Source organism: Lampetra planeri, chromosome 30 (genome assembly GCF_965212315.1).
Source record: "Lampetra planeri chromosome 30, kcLamPlan1.2.h2, whole genome shotgun sequence".
In the NCBI taxonomy this organism is placed as follows: domain Eukaryota; kingdom Metazoa; phylum Chordata; class Hyperoartia; order Petromyzontiformes; family Petromyzontidae; genus Lampetra; species Lampetra planeri.
In genome coordinates, this window is record NC_136136.1 from 4,173,468 (window position 1) to 4,197,114 (window position 23,647).

Sequence of the window (23,647 nt, forward strand, 5' to 3'; positions counted from 1 at the left end):
GACGAAAACCCCGCAGGCTGTAGTTGCGCGAGACGACGACTGACTCAAATCAAAGTAAAAGCAACTGACTAACCCTGGCTTGACGCTCGCCGAGGGCCAGTGTGCGACCATGGAAGAGGGATCTGCAGAACGACCCGCGAGTCACCTGGAGCAGGACTTTGAGATCCTGAGACGCGCGTGCCTCGGCCGGGGAGAGCTCTTCGAAGACGACGCCTTCCCACCCGGACCAGAAGCACTGGGCTCATTGGATGCCGACGCGGAGAATATCCACTGGCTCAGGCCGCAGGTAATAATCGCCGTAGCATAGATGTGTATACTATAAGAGGGAAAAAACGTGTTCCCGCCTGGATTCAATGTCTGCCTGGCTGGCACGCGGTGGTGACGTCAACCGCACTCCACGGCGTTGAGCTCCGGCCGTGGATTCCGCGCAAATGCGATAGAGGAGAGGGGTAGAGTGGTGTCAGGGGTGGAGGAGTGACAGGGGTAGAGGGGGTGGAGGGGCGAGAGGGGTAGAGGGGTAGAGGGGCGAGAGGGGTAGAGGAGTGACAGGGGTGGAGGGGCGAGAGGGGTAGAGGGGCGAGAGGGGTGGAGGGGTAGAGGGGTGGAGGGGTAGAGGGGTAGAGGGGGTCGAGGGGTAGAGGGGTAGAGGGGTGGAGGGGCGAGAAGAGTCGAGGGGGTAGAGGGGCAATAGGGGTAGAGGGGTGGAGGCGTGACAGGGGTGGAGGGGCGAGAGGGGTAGAGGGGTAGAGAGGGTAGAGGGGTAGAGGGGGTAGAGGGGGTCGATGGGGTCGAGGGGTAGAGGGGTCGAGGGGGGCGAGAGGGGTAGAGGGGGTCGAGGGGCGAGAGGGGTAGAGGGGAGTGTTCCCCTTGACGCTGACACGTGCGTGTCCCTGTGTCTGTGTGCGACACTGGCCAGGAGATATGCCCCACGCCGCGGTTCATTGCTGAAGGGGCAACTACCAGCGACATCTGCCAGGGCGAGCTCTGTAAGCACCACGGGGGCCACTGCAAGGCCCCCACACTGAAAAATGACGTCACGCACCTAGGGGGGGGGGGGGGTCAGACATTTGTGACGATGTGTGACGAGAGGGGGGGGAGGTTGAGAAATGTGACGTCACATCAAAATGCGCAACTTTAAATAAATATAGACAACACGTTCTACTTAATTAAATAGACTTTTAATAAATGTTTTCTCTTACAACGTTAGAGTGCAGCGCAACATTAAATACGCACTACAATGACAATAGTTTGAAGCGATTTGAAGCGTGTTTTATTTTCTAAATGGAAATATTTTTTTTTGGGGGGGGGGGGGGTAGAGCTTTGTGACGTCATATTTGAGGGGGGAGTCTGACTTTTTGTGACGCCGTGTGACGAGGGGGGGGGATCAAAAATCGTCCAAAATCGCGTGACGTCATTTATGGACGGCCCCTTATCGGGCGAAAGTGGCCGCCCCCTCTGGAAACGAGTGATGATCAACTGCTGTCGGACGTTTCCGATGAGCAGCAAGGGGCTGTTTGGAAGATGTTACGACGCTGGCCACGACACTACCGCTCGCCACACACACAGACAGAGGCAAATATCCGAATCGGAATCTTTGTTTAGACTGCACGAGGAATCCGATGAGCTATGAAGCTCTTGATGTTTTACAGGCTTCCAGTCGGGGTTGGTCAGAAAGTCACAACAACAACAAACGATAAAAAAAAACCGATAGGAGTGCAAAGTATGGGGAAGGTACATAAGTCGCGAAAATAAATACAAATAAATGAAGTATATTAGTACAATTTGCGTAAGTGCATCAATTCCTGCCGATTTTTCAACACCAAATGTAAGCTTGGACAGGGCAGCAAAACAACAAATCCCTCTGCAATAGCCATAGCAGACTGTCGGGACAAGTGCTGTTTGCGAGCGCCTACTTGCTGTACTGCCACCCCTGGTGTGTGTGGTGTAGCGGTGAGCGCACTGCGCTACGAACCCCGGGGGAACCCGAGTTCGATTCCCGCTCACGGCCAACACCAGTGACCATTATCTGGACCTCCACTAGGTCAACTCGGCCTCAAATGAGTACCCGGTGCGGTGTGTAAACATCGCCACTGGGGAGACAAAGGCGGCCGGGCGTGGTGCTGGCAACCCACCCCCTCGCGTGCCACAGTGCCGGCCTTCATAGGTGCTCGCTAACAGCACTTTCCCTCGACGAGTCTGCCAAGGCTATTTACGGGAAATCTTTGTGTCTTTGTTGCAGGGGACTGCTGGCTCCTGGCTGCCCTCTCCTCTCTCACGATGTACCGCCGCCTCTTCGCCCACGTGGTGCCCGAGGGGCAGCACTTTGGAGCGTCCTACTGCGGCATCTTCCGTTTCCGAGTACGTGCAAATTGATTCCTCGCTCGAACGCATCCAAGTGGTGGTTGCAGTCAGTGCCGGATTATCCCTAGTGGCAAAAGTAGCTCCATTATGCTACGGGACCCGCACTTTCAAGGGGGCCCGCGCTAAATGCTTTCAAGCTATCAATTCCGGTTCAGTGATTCTGCACTCGCTCTATTACTATAGTACTATTCCGCCTTAAACTTTTATGAACGACTGGGTGTTTTAGGTTAGCGATTTGTCGTATTATCTGGCTGTATAGCAAATGAATAAATACAATTACTTTACTATGCAAGTTCTAAATTTGTGTGTTTAATATTTACGTGTTTTATTTTAATTAGGACCCCTTTGTAACATATGCTACAGGCCCCGCACTAGCTTAGTCCGGCACTGGTTGCAGTCGCAGTGGATGCGTTCGCCAGAAAAGAGTGCCGCGTTCGGCGACAAAAAAAAAACCCGATTTCCCCCATCAAAGATGTGACGATGAAGTTTGGCGAGATAGCGATGTGTCACGAGGCACACGCAGTGGGATGGCGGGACAACAAACCGAGGGCACGCCACCGCGTTACTCTATCAGTCTGCGTCACTGCGTCATCCCATGTACTCTATCGCTGTACCGCTCAGCTGTGCAGCTCAAGAAAAGTGTTCGTCTTTTTCGATTTAAAGCTTTCGTGACTGCAGGGATTCATCTTCTTGGTTCTTTCGGTAAAGTCACGTAGAAGGGAAATAATACAATAATAAAAATAAAACATAATAAAATAATTCTCACGACGTTTCGGCCACAACGCAAGCAGCCGTCCTCAGGTGAAGAACAGGTCTGTCGGAAAGACAGACGAAACGTCGTGAGAATTATTTTATTATGCTTAATTTTTATTATTTTATTATTTCCCTTCTACGTGACTTTACCGAAAGAACCAAGAAGAAAAAAGTGTTTGTTGTTGACCGCTTAGAAACCGCGTTATAACGGGCGCGTTGCGCGTTATAACAGTACACATTTAACGTTATAACGACGCTCGTTCCGCAAATATAACGATACGCGTTCCGAGTCCTAACGGACAAGCGGATTTCTTGTCGTTGTTGCAAATGTTGTATTAGTTATCCTTGTACTACATTCGGTCATTGCGTTACAATGAGCATTACGGGGGTGGGGTGGGGGTGGGGTTTGTAAGGGCCGTGTGTGTATCGGTGTGCAGTCGCCTCAATGAATGGGTGTTCCCGTCCCGTGACAATTAGGCGGCTTTATGAGCACATTTCATCGCATCATCTGCAATCATGTATGTGTGTAGGACTTCCTTCTCACCGTACGTAGCCGAGCGTGCTAATCGCTGCACTCGGTGTGTCTTTGTTTGTTGTACGCCGTGTTTGTTGTGTGTTGGGGGGTGCTCCTGTGAACGTCTGGAGCAGTGCGTGACGCAATGGTTAGCGAACCTAGGTTCGATTCCCGGCCACGGCTGACGTGTGTGTGTGTTGAACTTCTTTGGCGCCGTACGTAGCCAACCGTGCTAATCACTCGCTCACATCGGTAGCGAACCGGTCGCGAACCCTCTCCTCGTCACCCACTCAGCCTTAAATAACTTGCTCGGCATGGTGTCAACACATCAGCACTGGGGCCACATCGCAGCATGCCTCGCCGTAGGTGTTCGCAAGCAGAACTTGTCCCAACAGTCTCTAAAGCGGAGGGGGAGGGGAGACCTTTGTCTTCACGAGTTGTGTGTTTGTGTTGCCACGTGTTTGCTGAATGTTCAGGGGGCGACCATAAATGACGTCACGTACCTGGGGGGGTGTCAGACATTTGTGACGATGTGTGAAATGTGACGTCACATCAAAATGCGTAACTTTAAATAAATACAGTATAGACAACACGTTCTACTTAATTGAATAGACTTTTTAATAAATGTTTTCTCCTAGAACGTCAGAGTGCAGCGCCACATTAAAAACGCACTCCAATGACAATAGTTTGAAGCGATTTGAAGCACGTTTTATTTTTTGTGGGGGGGGGACAGCTTTGTGACGTCATATTTGAGGGGGGGGTCTGACTTTTTGTGACTCCGTGTGACGAGGGGGGGGGGGTCAAAAATCGTCCAAAATCGCGTGACGTCATTTATGGACGGCCCCTCATGTGTGTTTTTATATTCGTGTCTGTGTGTCTTTGTGCACGTGTGCGATTCCGCACTCGGCTGCCTGCCACACGCGCCACCGCTCCCCCAGTGTGGGGATCGGTGGCGCAGCAGTTAGCGCGCTGCTTCTACGAACCGATTCCTGCTCACGGCAAACACCAGCGACGATTCTCTGAACCGGTCCTGGGCACCCCCGCCCCCCTAAGTTAACCTGTGTGTAAACATCAACACACCGCGGGGAGACAAAGGCGGCTGGGACGTGGCTTTAGCCACACACTCGCCTCGTGTTCGCCGGACTTCGCAGGCGCGACTCGCTTAACAACGCCCCCGCACCTCCGATTAGCGCGGCTGGATACGTACGGTGCGAACGACGTTCACCCAACACAGCCTTTTGAAGGCTACGGGGGGGGGGGGGATCGTTGTCTTTTGTTTGTCGCAGTTCTGGCAGTACGGCCGCTGGGTGGAGGTGGTGGTGGACGACCGGCTACCCACGCAGCACGGCAAACTCGTGTACGCCTCCTCCAGCGCCAGGCACGAGTTCTGGAGCGCTCTGCTCGAGAAGGCTTACGCCAAGTGAGACGCACACCAAGGCGAAGATTGCCCCCCACCGCAAAACCACCCACCCACCCAACGCCCCTTCCACGTGTCGCCTGGAACAATCGCCCGATGAAGCTCTGCTTGTGATCACCGGCGGCTACGTCGTACTCGACTCGTGCATGAATGTTGTGTGTTTTTACTCTTCGGCACACCGGGTGCACGAGGCGAGGTAGTTACGTGGTTTTTCGAACGCTGTTTTGAATATGTTTCATTGTAATTAGTAAGCTCAGTTTGATTGATTTGAACAATCTGTTTTGTATTTACGTTGTTCTTTCTTGGGGGGGGGGGGGGGGTTTATATAAGTCCTCTTGGGTTTCCAACCTCACCTACACATTTTTGTTGTTACTTTGTTATTTAGTTGTTGTCGTTGTTGCACTGTTTGTCGTTCGCTTGTCTCTCTCTGTTGTTTTGTGCGAACAAACATCTGTTTTGTTGGCGAGCGTGAAGAGGGAGGGAGTTGATTTGGCGAGGGTGCCACTCAAGACGCTCGCGGTCGTCACCTCGACCTTGGTCCACAATGTCCCCCCACCAACCCCCACACCCCTCCACCCCCCACCCGGGTCGCAGGGTGAACGGCTCCTACGCCGGCCTGCGGACGGGCAAGATCGTCGAGGCCATGGAGGACTTCACGGGCGGCCTCGGCGAGTCGCACCCCGTGAGCCCCGGCGACTCGACCCGCCTCTGGAGCGCCGTGCGCTCCGCCCTCGCCGCCAAAGCGCTCGTCGCCTGCTTCCTCAAGGTGCGGCGGTGGCGGTCTCGGTGATTCTCCCCTCGTTTAGACCGGCAGGAGGCAGGCAGGCGGCAGGCAGGCAGCAGGCAGGAGGCAGGCGGCGGCGGTGCTTTGGTCCGGCGATTCGTTGATTCCTGGACGCGGCCCACGCAGTTTGCGCGAACGTCAAACTTATTTCGCACCGTGCGGAGCCAGCCGCGCTGAGCGGAGGTGCCGAACTGATGATCGTGGTTCATAATGGAGGGTTTTGTTGGGTTATATATTTCTATTTACGCGATTAAACCCCCAAAAAAACCCTTTATTATGGATGATATTGGTCGCGAAAGCTTACAATGTCAAAATGATGATCGTGGTGTCGATGGTTGATGCATCTTGACAATTCAACTGCGTTCGACGATGCGATTGTGCGGATGATGCGGCCGTTTGATGATGATTCACCTGTGATCTATGACGATAAAACTACCAATTATTATTAACCCGCGCCAGATGATGACGACAATTATATCAATATGGCAATGATAATAATCGTCACCTGTGGCAGGTGATGATAATTGATGATGATAATTGATGATGATGATGACGATGTCGACAGTCCAAAGACCCGGCCCAGGTGGGTCGGGTGAACTCGGAGGGCCTGGTGATGGGTCATGCGTACGCGGTGCTGGGTGTCGACTCGGTGAGCTCATGAGCACGCACATAAACACTCACACGCGCCTAAACACTCACCGCCTAAACACTCACGCGCATAAACACTCACATGCACATAAACACTCACACGCACATAAACACTCACACGCACATAAACACTCACACGCGCCTAAACACTCACCACCTAAACACTCACCGCCTAAACACTCACGCGCATAAACACTCACATGCACATAAACACTCACACGCACATAAACACTCACACGCGCCTAAACACTCACCACCTAAACACTCACCGCCTAAACACTCACGCGCATAAACACTCACATGCACATAAACACTCACACGCACATGAACGCTCACATGCACATAAACACTCACACGCACATAAACACGCGCGCGCCTAAACACTCACCACCCAAACACTCACACGCGCCTAAACACTCGCACGTGACCACGCTCGCAGTCATCGCCAATCCACTGCTGGACGAAGGCCTCGCTGCGCATGCATGGGGTGCATTACGATCATTCCACCACAACTCGCCAAGGCTGGCCGGTGCGTGCTGGCGAAGCCTGTGAGCGTAGACGTGGAAGCATAGACGTACAGCACAACGATCCAAATTTCGATTTAGACTCTGTCTCCTCGACAGACCTGCTCTCCACCTGAGGACGGCTGCTTGCGTTGCGGCCGAAACGTCGTGAGAATTATTGCATTGTTTTATTTTTATTTTTTATTATTTCCATTCTACTTGACTTTACCGAAAGAACCAAGAAGACACAACGATCCACTTTGCTCTCCAGCCCCTCCGCTGACGACGTAAGCCCCTCGGCAGCCCACGGCGCCGGTAAAAGTCTGTGACGGAGGCAGCCCGTGCACGCGATAGCGAGGCCCTCTCGGGCCGCGGCACGGAGCGGCGCAGCGTGGCGTGACTAACGAGCGGCGTCCCTGACCCCGCCGACGCGCGTCCAGGTGACGGTGAACGGCAGCAGAGTTCGCCTGCTGAGGCTACGGAACCCCTGGGGCTATCAGGAGTACAGCGGCTCCTGGAACGACTGGTGGGATGCCATCACGTGTCGCCCCCCACCCCACCCCCGTCTCACTGTCTCCATCCCTGTCTCACTCCCCCCCCTCTCTCACTCCCCCCCTCTCTCACTCCCCTTCGCTCTCTTCCTTTCTCTCACTCCCTCCCTCTCTCCCTCCCTGTCTCACTCCCCCCCTGTCTCTGTCTCCCTCACAGACTCCGATTTTAATGTTATTGACTTTATTTTTTTTTATCCCGAATCGTGATTATTGATATCGGTGCGAAATAAGTTATAGAGACATACATACAGACATACATACAGGCAGCCATACAGACAAACAGACATGCATACATACAGACATACAGACAGACAGACATACAGACAGACATACAGACCGACAGACAGACATACATACAGACATGCAGGCAGGCAGGCAGGCAGACAGACAGACAGACACACATACAGACAGACATACATACAGGCAGGCAGGCAGGCAGACAGACAGACAGACAGACACACATACAGACATACATACAGAAAGACATACAGACATACATACAGTCAGACATACAGACAGACATACAGACAGACATACAGACAGACATTGCTGAGGGGTGGGGGCGGTGTGTGGTAGGGGGGGGGGAATTATGTTGTCCTTGTTCATATAAAGAGTATGATGCTGTTGTTTTTGTATAATTTTCTAATGATGATGATGACGACGGTTGTGCAAGTGGTTTTGTTTGAGCACATGGAGAGCAAAGGCGCCGTGCGACCACGTGGTCGCCTCCTAAATACCCGTCGGGTCATTCCTCACTTTTGTAAAACACTCGCGCGTGAAGAATGCTAAAATATCGATTTGAATATATTACAGACGAAGAGCTTATCGCAGCCAATATCACCATTCAGAGTTGATCGTTTTTGGATTCGCGCGCGTAACGATCTGACTAAATCTGTGTCGTAAGACCCTCCACCACCCCACCCAACCAACCCAATGCATTGAGCAGACCCCTTCCGTGACCTCCTTCCGTTCCTCTCTTAAAGCCTCAACCATTCTCCATCGCCCATTCTCTTCCTCTTCGCTCCCACCGCCCCTCCACTCCTTCCCATCCCTTCTCTAAACCCGCCTCTATTGGGGGTCACCCAATCCTGCACGCCCCTGCCCTCTCGATCATTTCTTTGTTCGTAGCGTTGTGTTTTTTAAAATGATGTTAAGCGCCTCGATCAAAGTCGCCATCTGAACACAATGTAAGGTACTAATAGGGGTTTTTCCCTTTTTTCTGGCAACAAAACTGACACCTTTCGCAAGGAATCATGTTTACATTAACCACAATACTTGCAGTCAAAATGCAAACAAAAAACAACACTCTGATCATTTATGCACTGTCCTTGAAACTCATTGGTCCACACCAGTGACAGCTTTCATTAGAGCCTAGTCTCATACGGTGTTCGACCAGATGACGCCACAAGGCGCACAGTTCAAAGACAACACACTATCAGAGTAATGGGAGCTCGGAGAAAGCATCTACATTATGAGGCCTCCTTTGCCAGTACAACAATTTACTAATAGGGTTTTCCCCTTTTTTTCTGGCAACAAAACTGCCCTGCTCGCTGTGCTGTCTCGCCGCAGCTCTCCGGAGTGGAACGCGGTGTCCTGCGAAGAGAAGCAGAGGTTGAGGCTTCAACGAGAAGAGGACGGGGAGTTTTGGTGACCACCAGACACCACTTTATTGCCCTGTCCCCACGCAATTATTCCCCCACTCCACCGCTCGCCCTCATTACAAACAAGGCACGCGTGATTATTATTCATTAATTTATCCGTTGTTCCCCCCGTGGGATTTTGTTTTACTTCATTTGGTGGGGTGAGGTTATCATTAGCCTGCAAAGCTTTTAATAGGGGTTTATTTTAAATGTCTGTTTGTAGCGCTGTACAGCACATTGTGACCTCCGGTGTGAAAGGTGCATTGCAAGTGTTCTTTATTTTCTTCTTTTTCATCATTATTATTTGCGCACACTCCATCAAATGAAAAACTGCAAGGACATTACGCAATGTCGTCTAGAATACTTGAGGTCCAAATCACCGTCGTTCAGTGGAGAGATGATGTAGCCCAGGGGATGGGTAAAAAGGAAAAGGCGCTTTGCCCAGGGACCCAACCACCTCCGTAAGGACACATATTGTGTAATTAGACCTTTTTTGGCGGTATCAAAGTATTAAAAATAAGAATATGTTGCTAGAAATAAAACTAATAAAATACCATTTTATTTTATTTGTAAAAGACATTTTATTTGTAAAACAAAAAAAAATGGATTAATTTTATTTCATTTCTAATTACGCAAACTTTACCGAAATAACCACAGAGTATGGATTCCTGCAGTCACGAAAGCTTCAAATCAAGATTTTAAAATATGTTCTACCCTTTCTGGCAGTAAAAAAAAATGTGAAAAGATGTTCAAACACCATTAACCTTTTGCAAGGAATCAAATACTACATTAACCACAGACAGTACTTGTTGCGAACATGCAAACAAAGCATGCTCTTATATCATAATATATGCATTGGCTTTTAAAAACTAAAGAAGGCTGTCTTTGGCGTAGGCCAATTAGTTTCAAAGGCAATGCATATATTATAAGAGCATGGTTTGTTTGGATGTTCACTTCAAGTACCGTGTGGTTCATGCAGACTTAATTCCTTGCAAAAGTAGTCATCTATTTGGTGTTTGAACATTTGAACACCTCATGTTTTATTGCGAGAAAGGTTAAAACCTATTCTTACACGTGCTGTACTTTGAAAGTTAAATTGTACGACAATTGAGAAAAAAAAGTTTTGCTGGCTGTCTGGCGGGCGGGCAGGCAAGCGCACTTGCACACATCTACGCGATGACGTGACCCACGCGCCGCTCCGTGTGCAGGATGTCCTGGTGCGACTTCGCGCACTGCTTCAGTAACGTGGAGATCTGCAGCCTGAGCCCGCACGGAGGAGGTGCCACTGGGTGGGCCCTCGCCACGCACGAGGGCCGATGGGTGCCAGGGTGCACCGCGGGGGGATGTCGCAAGTTTGAGGGCGAGTGCCATCGTCGTCGTCGCCATCATAATTTTCATTGTCATCATCATTGCCTTTGCCACCACCACCATCATCATCGTCGTCGTCGCCATCATCATTTTCATCGTCATCATCATTGCTTTCGCCACCACCACCATCATCATCATCATCATCGTCGTCGTCATCAGCGCTGCCACTATTTTCGTCGTCGTCGTCACCGTCATTGTCATCGTTCATCATCACGATCGTTATTTTCAGCGTCATCATTGTCTTCACCGTCAAGATCATCTTCATTGTCACTATTGTTCTCGTCATCAGAATCATCATAGTCTAAAGTACTAGCCGCAGCATGCAGTGCTTGAGCACGTGGTGATCATGACGATGATCGTAACAGAGGGGCAGCAGTTCAACATGGCAACTGGTGCATGTGAGATGGTGACACCTTGGGCAGGCCTTGATCCGGCAGTGGATATATCATGGCCGATGATGATGCATGTAGGTATGCGTTAACAGCTTCAAATGAATACCTGGTGCGGTGGGTAAAAACATCGCCACTCATGTGCCGTGCCGGACTTCATAGGTGCTACTCGCTAACAGCATTTGCCCCAACAGTCTCTTACAGACTATACGGGGGATCTTTGCCTTATTAACATGTGGGGAGCGGTAGTGTAACGGTTGGCGTGCTGCGCGACGAACCCGGTGACCCATCATCAGTGACGATTACCTGAAGCGGTCTTGGGCCTCCCCTAGGTCGACTCGGCCTCATATGAGTACCTGGAGCGGTGTGTAAACATCGCCACTGGGGAGACAAAGGCGGCCGTGCAGGTGCTGGCCATCCGCCCCCTCGTGTTAGCGAGCGTGGTGCTCGCTAACAGCACTTGCCCCAAAAATATGCGATGGCTACACGGGGGACATTTGTCTTTATGCGTTAACGTGTAGATTCCACGTGGTGTTTGCCATCCAGGCACGTTCTGGACGAACCCACAGTTCCGTCTGACCCTGTGCGAGGAGGATGACGACGACTCCGATGATGACGAGGATGGGTTGGAGGGCCGTGGCGACGTCACGTGCACGGTGGTGGTCGCGCTGATGCAGAAGGACAGGCGCGTGCTCAAGCGCGGAGCGCGCTCCACGTTCCTGCACATCGGCTTCAGCATCTACAGCGTGAGTGGGGCTCTGCGCGTTCGTAACGTGCACCCAGAGACGTGGGTGCACTATTGTTTTATATTAGCACGTTCACAGTGTGCACCCAGAAACACGGCTGCGCTATTATTGCATACGACAGATTCACAACGGGCACCCAGAAACATGGGTCTGCTAGTATTGTATAAAGCGCATTTCCAATATGCACCCAGAAACATGGGTGCACTGTCAATGCATATGGCACATTCATAATGTGTACACATAAACGTGGGTGCACTATTGTATGAAGCAAATTCACAAAGACTACCCAGACACATTTCTACATATATGCACTTCCGTATATTAGCACGTCCGCACGGTGTATCCAGAAACATGGGTGCGCTTCGAAAACTATACAAACAGCAATCATCGCCCTCTCTACTACAAAACACTCAGCAGGACCCTCCTGAAACAGAATTGAGACAGCGTTTTTCATGGGCAGCAAGCATAATAATCATACGGTATTAATAATTTGGTTATGTTTCTTTTGCAGATTCCTCCGGAGGCAAGTCAAGTGCACGCTTCGTATGTGGTTTTGTAATGATCGCGAGCGAGCGGATGAATAACGGCCAGCTCGTGTATGACCGCTCGCGTTTGATTCGTAGTGTGGGGCACGACTTTGTATTGCACTGGATTGCAGAGGATTATGGAGTTGTATGTAGATGGTTGAGTAGTGGGTGAGTCGATTTGTGTTGGAAACAAATTGCAGAGGTTTGATTTGTGAGACGTAACTAAATAGTGTACTTGTAATAAACGTATGGTTTCAAATTCTGAATAATTATCAATGCCTACCTTATTGTAGACCAATTCAGACGGTATTGATCACCCCGTGCCCTAATCTCAACCTTCATCCCACAAAGTCCCATCTCAAGGGAGATACAAACAAATATACGTACAAAAAACGACATTCACAATTTTACAATGTGGATTTGCTCTGCAACACACCAGTGTGCTGAACTAGTAACGAATTGCCACGTTCTGTTTACGTAACAAACCTTACTAATTGGCTGTGTCAGGTGGTGGCGGGTCTAACGACACATTTATATATTTACGCGATCTAACCCAAAATAAGTCATATTTAAAAATACTTTTTTTCAAAACACGCTTTAATGAAATGTACCGTACGAGTAATGGCAGAACTCCACGACTCCTGGAAGTGGCCCCGAAGCTTGCCACAACGTAAGGGGGCCGTGGTGATTTACAGCCAACGTCAGTTGAGCGTGGACAATTAGACCCAAGCCAAAACATAATATATAAAAAATATTGTTTTAAAATATATGTTTTAGATTTTTTCATGATAGAATATTAGTCGTGTCATCAGTATGACATAAGTATACCAAGTTTTCAGTCGATAGCACATTGGGAAGTGGGTAAAATTGAGTTACAATATTTTTTGAGTCTACGACAACAGACAGAGTGAGTTAAATAAAAGCGTGTAATAAAAACAACTGCATTTTGGATGATATTGTCAGCGAAGGCCTCCGACGCGGTGCTAAACAGCTTCCAATTCGTTGCCATTCGACTGCTTCAGGAGTAGCCTCGTGGATTTATTTCCGATCGCCGCTGAACGATCCGACTCGCCGTTCGTTCACCACACGTTGCAACCGCCTGCCTTGCACGTCTGTAAAACTCGCCCTCCGCCACCCACGTGCGCAGCTGCAGTCCGTCCCGGGCCGCCTGCCCGCCACGTTCTTCGCGGCGGCACGACGCGTCCACGAGAGCCGCGCGTTTGCGAACGCGCGCGAGGTGACGGCGCGCATCGTGCTGCCCCGGGGACCCTACGTGCTCGTGCCCTCCACCTACCGGCCCGGCGAGCCCGGCGACTTCTTCCTGCGCACCTTCGCCAAGCGCGACAACCGCTCCTGGCGAGTGCCGGGGTTCCCATGGGGGGGGGGGGGGTGGTGGGTATGTGGAAGGGGGGGGGGGATCTCATCGCGAGCGACGAGGTCGCACGACGCTTCGGGGCACGACGCAAACGCAGGCGCTGCGCGAGCGGTGGAAGTCGCGGTGGTTTACACCATTGGTACCTCATTTGCCAGTAAAAAATATGATAATTGGTTTTTTACCCTTTTATCTGGCAACAAAACTGACACCTTTTTTTACGAGGAGTCATGTTTGCATAGACCACAATACCTGCAGTCATAATGCAAACAAAAACCATAACTCTGATAATGTATGCACTGTCCTTGAAATTGATTGGTCCACACCCGAGACAGCTTTCCTTAGAGCCTAGTCTCACATGGGTTGGACCAGATGACGCCAAAAGGCGCACAACTCAAAGACAATGCCTCCTCGTAAAAAAGGTGTCAGTTTTGTTGCCAGATAAAAGGGTAAAAAAACATTTATCGCGGTGGTTTGTTGGCTGTGACCATCGCGCGGCGCGCTCGGATGCGCTTCCGCGGCCGTCTGGAACGCTCTTCCTTCCGATGTTAGGAAGCTACCGGAGATATTAGGAGGGTCACTGGGAGTTTTGTTACGTTTAAATCTAGATTTAAAACTCTTATATTGAGAACTCGTTTTTTCTGCTTGTCGTCCTCTCCCCCCTCCCCCCACACCTCCTATTACCACGGTGGGCTACATGGGAAAGAAGTTCAACATGTATACATACGTAGCAGCGAAACGTAATTCCATGCTGTTGTCGCGTCGCGTGTGACCCATGGTTATTCGGTGTCTCTCTCGGACCGGACTTCCCAGGTGTATGGAGGCACCAGACTGCACCTTTGACCCAACGGTGAGTCGCGCATCGGGCTGTGCACGTGCCTTCTCTCAACGCCACGTTTACACCGATCCTTGGTCAGTCATTTGGGTTGCCGTGCCCATCTCGTGAGTAGTTCATCACCGTCATCATCATTATCTTCATGAGCCGAGGTCTATCCACTGCTGGATGATGGACCCTCCCACTCCGTCGCGATCACTCGTGCACTACCACGCACGAACTAACTTCGTCGCTCCATCTCCGCAGTGGTGGGGAAGCAGTTAGCGAGCTGCGCTATGAACCTGGCCACCCGAGTTCGATTCCCGCTCAAGGCAAATACCAGTGACGATTATCTGAAATGGTCCTAGGCTTCCGCTAGGTCGACTCAGCCTCAAATGAGTACCTAGTGTTGTGTGTAAACATCGCCACTGGGGAGACAAAGGCGGCCGGGCGTGGTGTTAGCCACCAACCCCCTCCTGTACCGTGCCAGCCTTCATATGTGCTCGCTAACAACACTTGCCCCAACAGTCTGTTAAGACTATACGGGGGGCTCTTTGTCTTTGATGGTGGTGCCAACCGGTGACACATCTGCTCCTGACCCGTCTCTGGTGCCCAGGTCGTGTTCGCGGCACCGCCGGCACGTCGCGGGGAACCTATCGAGCACCTCTTCTCCACGTTCACGAGAGACGTGCGTTCCACGCTCCAGGCCACGCGCGGTGGGAGCCCCCCTTCGTCACACTCCACTCTGCGCCGGGGCGCGCCCAGCATCCAGCTTTTCTCTGCGCACAGACCCGCCGTTTCTACCTATTCTATTCTATTTTGGATTGATAAAGCACCTTAAGCTAAAGGCGCTTGGCAATGTCTCCATTCAGACGCTGTCGCCTCGACAGACCTGGTTTTCACCTGAGGACGGCTGCTTGCGTTGTGGCCGAAACGTCGTGAGAATTGTTTTATTATGTTTTATTTTTATTATTGTATTACTTCCCTTCTACGTGACTTTACCGAAAGAACCAAGAAGATGAATCCCTGCAGTCACGAAAGCTTTAAATCGAAAAATGTCTGCATACTACGGTGAAAAATGGCAAAATAAGGGAAGGATGGGTGGGGTAGCTAACGCCGTTAGTGATCGGGTATGGACAAGGAATGAGATGTGACAGCAGGGGAAGGAGGCGATGGTGCAGGGGGTTGAAGGAGGAATGGAAGGATGAGACTGATTGAAGCCTCATCCACTATCACATTCATGATGCCTAAGAGTCATCGTGAGTGTGTCATTGAACCCGACACCACCCAACATAGCCAATCAATTACCAAGGTTTTGTCACGTAAACAAAACGTGCCAATTAGTGCCTACTCCAGCACACCGGCGTGTTGGAGAGTACAACCACAACATCTACAATTTGAGTTCGAGGTTTCGTTGGTGATTACAACCAGCTTCATCAGGCGGTGTGCCAGAATTGTGACGTTTGCAATTGGCTGTGTCTGGTTGTGGTGGCTTAATGACACATGTATATCTAGGGGATCGAACCCAAAATAAAATATTACATTTATCATGAACAATATTGGTCGCGAAAGCCGAAAAGTACGTGTTTTAAACTCGTGGTCATCGATGGGTGAAGATAAAGGAGCGGCCGTGCAACTCCCCACTCACGCCACTGCGGGCGGAAAGGCCTCCACTAGAGGGAGCTTTAGAGCGCCCCCTTGTAACGGGCAATTGGCCTACTCTTCCACGCCGACCAGGCGTCTTTGAAGAGATGATTATTATTATTGATTCGGTATGAATGTTCAGGACTGTCGGCGCATCTCTCCGCAGGGGAAGACCATCTCCGCTCCCGACTTTGTGGCTCTCTTCAACATCAGTAAGATGTCTACATTTGACCATTGTGGTGCTTTCCATGAAGGTTGATAATGCATTCGTAATGTATTGATTATGCATTGATTGCGCATTGATTGCATTAAAGATTATACATTGTGTATTGATTGCGCATTCATTGTGCATCGATTGTACATTGATTGCGCATTTATTGAATTGATTATACATTGTGTCTTGATTGCGTATTGATTGCGCATTGATTGCGCATCGATTACGCATTGATTGTGCATTGATTGCGCATCGATTGTGCATCGATTGCATTGATTGTGCTGGATGTTTGCAATGCGTGATTCTGCCTCCACCGACTCATCTGAGCTCCGCGTCGATGGCTTTTTTTTTCTCCTGCAGAGCACACGGGCTCCGCGCGCCTCGACGCGCGTTCGTGCGGCGCGCTGATGCCAGACGTGGTATCCTTTGTCTCGGCCCAACGAACGACTTCAACAAAGCTCAGTGAATGGGTCCCCTCCCTCCCTCTCTCTCACTCTCCGTTACCTTGCCGAGCCCTATGAGCAATGCTCTAAGTGAGCTGGCGTCAACAATCGCCCAAGCTCTGCAGTCCTCTTGTAGAGTGAGGCGTCGTCGGCCACTTAGTGAGCGTGTACGTGCCAGTGGAGACACGAGCACCCGGAAAAACCTCACGGCGTGCGAGGGGGCAACACTCAATCCCGTACAGATGCAACAGGTGGAGTCCACGTCTTTGCTGGCCAGGGAACGGTGGCAGCGCGATGCTAGCGGGAAGGCAGCTCCGCAACATCTGCGTGATCCGCCAACAGTGCTGCGTTACAGGCGTGCGCTGCCGCCAACGCCACCTGGCTATCTATGCCTGCATTGTTGGGCAGGATACGTGGCACGGACTCAAAGCTGGGATTTACCACCGGTGTCTACTCAAGCTCCTTACGCTGGTATTTAAATCTCTTCATGGCCTTGCCCCACCATTACCTCGCTTCCCTCGTCTCGTTTCACGTCTCCTCCCGCTCCCTCCGCTCTCAATCTCTGTCCCTCACCGTCCCGCCCCCCTCTCCTTGTGCACAATCACCGTTTACCGCTCCTTTTCACTACTTGCCACCCTTGCACTGGAACAAACTTCCCCTCCACACGAAGCGAGAAGCACCCCTCCCCCTGTCGAGTTTCCGCTCCTGCCTGGCCCCATCCTTCATCCCTCCATCCCTTGGCACCTCCGTAATTCTGATACCCACTAACCGCCCTCCCCAAAACCCCATCACTTTTAGTTACCCTGCTTGTACCGCTCATAACCCTTTGTAAAGCGCCTTGGATAAAAGCGCTATGCAAATATAACATTGGATTAAACCTTAATCTCGGATGCATTCAGCTCGGAGGCAAAGACGAAATGGACATTGCCGAGACCAAGACGTTTGCTGCCCAGATAAAGAAACTGCAGGTAAATGGCCATTACTTTTAAAAATAATCTCATCACTTGCATTTTTTTGCGTAATTCATGTTTGCGATAGATAGACCAACACACCTTCTAGACGTGAGCAACTCGCTCAATCACTGCCAAAAAAGCTTTGTCACGGCGACATTTGAACGACGCGTAATATCTATCCATTCGTGACGTGCCATGATTTTCTCGTTGCGTAAATCCTTTGCCCGCAAACGAGACGGACGTTCCAATATGCGACGTAACGACATTTTTTTTTCCAAAGACAGACGAGACGCGATTGTCGCGGCCGTCACGGCGTCAATTGCAGGGGGCGCCTGCAACATTTTCACCTTCGGCGGCGGCTCACGCCCGCGCTTCGCTTTACCCGCAGGACGTGTTCGTGGCGTTCGACAGGGACGGCTCGGGCGCCATGTCCTCCTACGAGCTGGGCCAAGCGCTCGAGAACTCGGGTATGGCCGGCGAGGGTAGCGCAGGCGGTGCAACTGCACCGGGCCCCACACGGACTGCTGGAGGACCATAGACACCCGAGTCACCAGATAGGAATAAAGTGGACGGTGGCGGTGGTGGGGGTTGTGGGTGGGGCCCACATCGCATTACTCACACCAGGGCCCATGCCAACCACAGTACCGTACAACACCTCTGGGTTACACTGTGGCAGATGTGGAGTAGCTAAGTGTTACAGTTAACACCTGTCCAGGTACTGACCCGGACAGTCCAGGAGTGCGCTCCGGGTGGCAGGGCTCGCTTTGTACCGAGATCTGGGACCAGGGTTGCTGTTGCCAAAACCCCGTCACATCCCATCATTGGACTTTTTGGCTACTTTATGTTTGCCACAGATGGACGGGCTTCTCTGGAGCTGCTTCCAAGTCGGAGGGGCCTTCCGCCTAGCGGTGACGTGTGCAACGCGGTTAAGACCGCGCGGATTAGATAACGACGGTTTTTGTTTTAATCTGCCCGGGGTTTGGTTTGCAGTTGGGAAAGGTTGTGACACAACCCAGCTTCGTGAGACGACGTAGATGCAAACTTGCACCTGCGATCAATCGCACCGCACGTTTGAAAGAAAAATGTCACATCGACGGGCAGAGCAAGCCTACTTGCTGTACTGCCACCCCTGGTGTGTGCGTGGTGTGGCGGTGAGCGCACTGCGCTACGAACCCCGGGGGAACCCGAGTTCGAGTCCTGCTCACGGCCAACACCAGTGACCATTATCTGGACCGGTCCTGGGTCTCCACTAGGTCAACTTGGTCTCAAATGAGTACCTAGTCCAGTGTGTAAACATCGCCACTGGGGAGATAAAGGCGGCCGGGCGTGGTGCTTGCTACACCCACCGCCTCGTGTGCCGCGCCGGCCTTCGTCGGCGCTGCTTGCCGACAGCCACTTGCCCCAACGGTCCGTCAGGGCTACACGGGGGACCTTTGCCCTTTGTTTCCTCGCGCGCAGGCTTCCGTCTCCGCTGGCGCGTGTACGAGCGAGTGTGGGAGCGTTTCGCCGGCGCCGACCGAGCCCTGGACTTCACCGAGTTTGCCGTCTGCGTCGCCGCGCTCCGCCGGCTCTTCGGTGAAGTCACCGCGGGAGCGGCGAACGCCGCCGCCGCGAGCACCTGTCTTGTCTCGTCGTTTTCGTCGTCGGTTGTTGTTGTTGTTGTAGGCGTGCGCGCGTGTACACCGGCACTATAACGGTGCGCGTTCCGCGTTATAACGGTGCGCGTTCCGCGTTGCGCGACCAGCGTTCTCTCGTGCAAGAACCGCGTAATCGCGAAAACGCGTCGTGTGAGCGCCACGCGTTAAGCGCGGACCTGCCGTATCCAAAAAGTGTCCACGATTTTACCCCGATCGTGCCATGGGCATTATGCGGCGAGATCAGGAGTCCATTCGGAGCTCTAGCACAGCAGTGCATCATCACGCCCTGTTGTTGAGAGAAAGACCCGTGGAAGCAGATATTGCAGAACTACCTTTGAGATGCATTCAAGTGGCACAACATGCGCTAGGGGGCAGCACTCTCCCATTCACTTTCACACTGAGAGCAATCATGGGACCTCCCTCGCCACTATCAACATATGTAGCTGCTCACCCCGAGCTCTCAATGCCCTGAGAGTGGCATTGTCCTTGTGCTGTTCGCCTCTTGGCGTCCTCGGGTCTAACACCGTTTTGAGACGAGGCTCTAAAGAAAGCTGTCTCTGGTGTGGACCAATCGGTTTCAAAGACAATCCATATATTACCCGAGCATGTTTTATTTTGTTTGCATGTTCACCACAAGTATATGTGCTTCATGCAGACATGATACCTTGCAAAAGGTTTCTGTTTGGTGTTTAAACATCTTAACACAACTGTTTTATTCCACCATTGTAACCTCATTTGCCAGTAAAATATATAATTGGTTTTTACCCTTTTATCTGGCAACAAAACTGACACTCTTTTTTACAAGGAGTCATGTTTGCATAGACCACAATACCTGCAGTCATAATGCAAACAAAAAACATAACTCTGATAATGTATGCACTGTCCTTGAAGTTGATTGGTCCACACCCGAGACAGCTTTCCTTAGAGCCTAGTCTCACATGGTGTTGGACCAAACTGTTTCATTGCCCGAAAGCGTAAAACCTATTCTCATTCTGAGAGTAATGCCCGTTGCACGACAGTCTGCCCGGTATGTTTAATTCTCAAGTTTGCCAATTGAAGTGCAGAGCGACCATGTATGATGTGTCGGTGGGCTGAGACCATCAACTTGGAGAATCAGGTTTAATCACGGGCGGATGAAACCCGGATACACACCGAGGAATCTAGCGATGCGACAATCAGTGTCTCTGACAGCTGAACCACCAAGCCACCTGGACATTAATCAATGTCAGTGACTTTTATTTGATTAATCGATTCGCATAGGCTATGCTTAAGAACATACACACCGAGATTCGCATGTTTCCATGCTCCCTATAGCTACCGGTGTTGTTAACAAGTTTATTTTGTATACGTTTGAAATGCGACGATGCATTACAGGGACCTACGAAGCACAAGCAAAGGCCGGTGGGGACCACTTCCCGGACATAAACGAGGTACGGCAGCTTGCCCCGCACGCGCGCTCACTCGGAATGCGGCAAGTCCTCGCCTTGACGCGCGGCGTTCACACCACAACGCGTTTTCGCTCCAACGCGGTTGTCCCGCGGGGGAACAGTCGGAACAACGCAGAACGCACCGCGGTTATAACGCGGTATCTGAGCGGTTTGGTTACGAACTACTTTTTTGAGCTGCGCGGCTAAGCGCTACAGCGGCGTATCCTCGGTTGTTAGTCTCGCCATCTCGCTGCGTGTCCGTAGTAGTGCATCATATCTCGCCGAACGTTATCGCTACATTATTTATGGGGAAATTGTTCTCGCTGAAGGCATATTTCCACGAACGCGGCACTTTACAGGAATGCATCTACCACCGCCGCCGCCACGCTAAACGAGGACTTGCCGTATCGCTGTTGTTCGACACGGTGTCCGACGTTTCGCTCCGCGTAGCTGGGAAGCCTCTTCAAGGATCTAACGCCGGAGTGCGCCGGGCAGCTTGTGAATTCGGTTCCTGAAGAAGCCTTGCCGAGCGAAACGTCGGACACCGGCGTAGACGCAACCGTGGCGAGCGCTTGGACGGTGGCGAGTGGCGGCCAAGAATTGACTTCGAGAAATTGCTCCCCGGCCCTTGTCGCTGTCTACTCCCTCTTCTCCTTCTCTCCCTGCCGTGTGCCCTCTCCCTCGCGTCGCAGTGGCTCCTACAGCACGGGGACCTCGAGGGAGGCACGGGAGGAGAGCGCCATCCGGCGTGACCGGCGACGGTGGACGAAGAGCCACGGGCAGAAGGCGATTTAAAATATAAGAGTTTTAATAATATATATATCTATATAGCGGGGATGTGACGACGAATATATTTGGAGATCCGAATCAGTTCTAACGTGGGTGTGCACGCCCCCCGCAATGTGACCTCGGGTCGTTACTGTCAGAGCTCAGTGAGATCTGCGGTTCCCCGAGCCGACTGCAAACAACTGAAACCCACTTCACAGCTAAGTCGCACGGGCGGTTATCCGTAGCGCCAGGGTATTTAAAAACAAAATCTTACAATGCAGAATTTGTTTTGCCCGAACAGACAATGATGTGGGCGCGGATAACTTTTGCAAGCTACACCGTAACGATGCTCGTTTGTAAGCGGAATCCCATTCCTATTCCGAGAAGCGGCAATACAACAGCAGCAGGGACGCTCTTCCCGTGAGTGGCTGTTCCCACCGCAAGCGAGGAGAGAGGCCGTGGGCAGCTGTGTCCGTATCCTACTGCAGCCGCTTCGGGGGATGGATTTTTCATCTGTGGCGGCGATATATTAACTACTTCGCCTGATATGCAGGACGTCATGGGTTTGACCCCTGACCCATATGCCTGTATATTTGGAGTTTTCATGTATCTCTCTCTCTCTCTCTCTCCGGGTCCTCCGGTGTTTTCCCTCCACATTAAGAATCAACACGCGGCTGCTGCTATACATTTCCACGTGATAAGCCACTTCGTTGAGCTATCATTTGTGGCCAGGTCGCTTCTGAAACAGCGCTCTATAGCTCAGTGGGCCTTACCTGGTCAATAAATAAAAATATCTATAGGTCATTAACTTCGTGTTCCGGCCGATTTCGTCTCCGGAATGAAATCGGCCAGATATCCTGACGCCGTCTTTATTAGTCCACGGAGCGCCGTTGCGTGTAGAGAAGAGCACAACAACTAGGACATTTATTTGGGAAAAGTTTGCTCCTGTTTGAAAGCGAATGCAATTCGTGTAATTCAGGGCTACTTGCTCTAGGTGGCGACGCGACACGTGCAGAGGAGCTGCACGAACGCCTAGAACTTCCTTTCCGGAGGGCAATCGGTGGGCACGCTTTTTTTTCTTTGTTTTTTTTTCTTTGTGACGATGCAAAATGCTTTTGTTATTTTTTTGTAAGTCACTTTCATTCTTCATGTCACCGCCCGACGGCGAGAGTTGCCCTGCGCCAGTCGGCGCTCGCAACCGGCGTGGTGAAGAAGGCACGGCTAGTTGCGGAGATGGGGGCCGCGTCTGAAACGCGACCCCCAAAATTTATGTTGCAGAGCGAAAGGGGCAATTGGTCACGCGCGGAGGAAGAGAGGAAAGGGTCTCTGTGTACGTCTGTGGGGTTCGATTTGAGTCGTTGGGTCCCTAATGTGAGTCCCTTGAATCCGAATGTGGACACTGTCCATTTGTTTTAGTTAAGACGAAAACCGCCCAAAAAGTGCACGCAATACAGATTCAGAATCGGAGTGAGAACATGTATTTAGACAGGAGGAATCCGATGAGCTATAAAGCTTTTTTTTTCCACAGATGTCCACTAAGGATAGCATTGCAGAGTTAACTAGCATAGCAAAACAAATTACCGGGATAGCATTGCAGAGTTTCAATCGTCCTTCAACCAAGAGGAGGGTCCTGCAGTGGGATGCTTGGCTAATTCCTTTTTTAAATTAGCGATTTCCATCCGGAAGAGGGGAGTTGGCACTGCCGTGCACGGGTTCGATTCCCACTCACAGTCAACACCCGTGACGATGATCTGTTCCGGTCCTGGGCCTCTCCTAGGTCGGCTCGTCCTCAAATTAGTACCGTGGTGCGGTGTGTAAACATCGCCACTGCGGAGACAAAGGCGGCCCGTGCGTGATGCTGTCCACCCACCCCTTCGTGTGCCGTGCCGGCCTTCATAGGCGCTGCTACTGGCGAACAGTGCTTGGGTCCCAACAAAGGGGCCAATTCACAGTCGTCGTCCCCCTCCGCCCTGCCACCACCCCCCCCCCCCCCCCCCCCGTTTGAGTAAAGTTGCAGGCAAGCTGGCTCTAGGAGTTGCACGAAGTTCAGTTCATTTATTAGGTAAAGCCCTGTGAGCCATTCGGCTCTTGAATCGGGTGCAACCGCAACAAACAAAAAACATGAACAGGAAACATCTTAAAGTGACTATGTGCAAACAGAAAACCCAGGAAAA

The 23,647-nt window shown here is 51.4% G+C and overlaps 1 protein-coding gene across 1 annotated transcript; it reads left to right on the forward strand.

Moving 5' to 3' along the window:
* Positions 1-109: 109 nt before the first annotated feature.
* On the forward strand, positions 110-21,457 carry LOC144728737 (calpain-9-like). Its single transcript, XM_078608344.1, has 19 exons — positions 110-286; positions 917-986; positions 2,240-2,358; positions 4,915-5,048; positions 5,640-5,811; positions 7,421-7,506; positions 9,101-9,178; positions 10,380-10,531; positions 11,475-11,674; positions 13,349-13,561; positions 15,004-15,075; positions 16,198-16,243; positions 16,606-16,664; positions 17,588-17,656; positions 18,030-18,123; positions 19,100-19,216; positions 20,653-20,708; positions 21,156-21,284; positions 21,398-21,457. Exons 1-19 carry the CDS (start codon positions 110-112, stop codon positions 21,455-21,457), a joined length of 2,103 nt encoding a protein of 700 aa, XP_078464470.1.
* The last annotated feature ends 2,190 nt before the right edge of the window (positions 21,458-23,647 follow it).

Excerpts from the sequence above, each read along its gene's own strand:
- LOC144728737 (XM_078608344.1), top strand. The coding sequence starts at position 110 with ATGGAAGAGGGATCTGCAGAACGACCCGCGAGTCACCTGGAGCAGGAC. Across the intron at positions 5,812-7,420 it reads TCGTCGCCTGCTTCCTCAAG|GTGACGGTGAACGGCAGCAG; the intron begins GTGCGGCGGTGG and ends ACGCGCGTCCAG. Across the intron at positions 17,657-18,029 it reads CCCAGATAAAGAAACTGCAG|GACGTGTTCGTGGCGTTCGA; the intron begins GTAAATGGCCAT and ends CTTTACCCGCAG.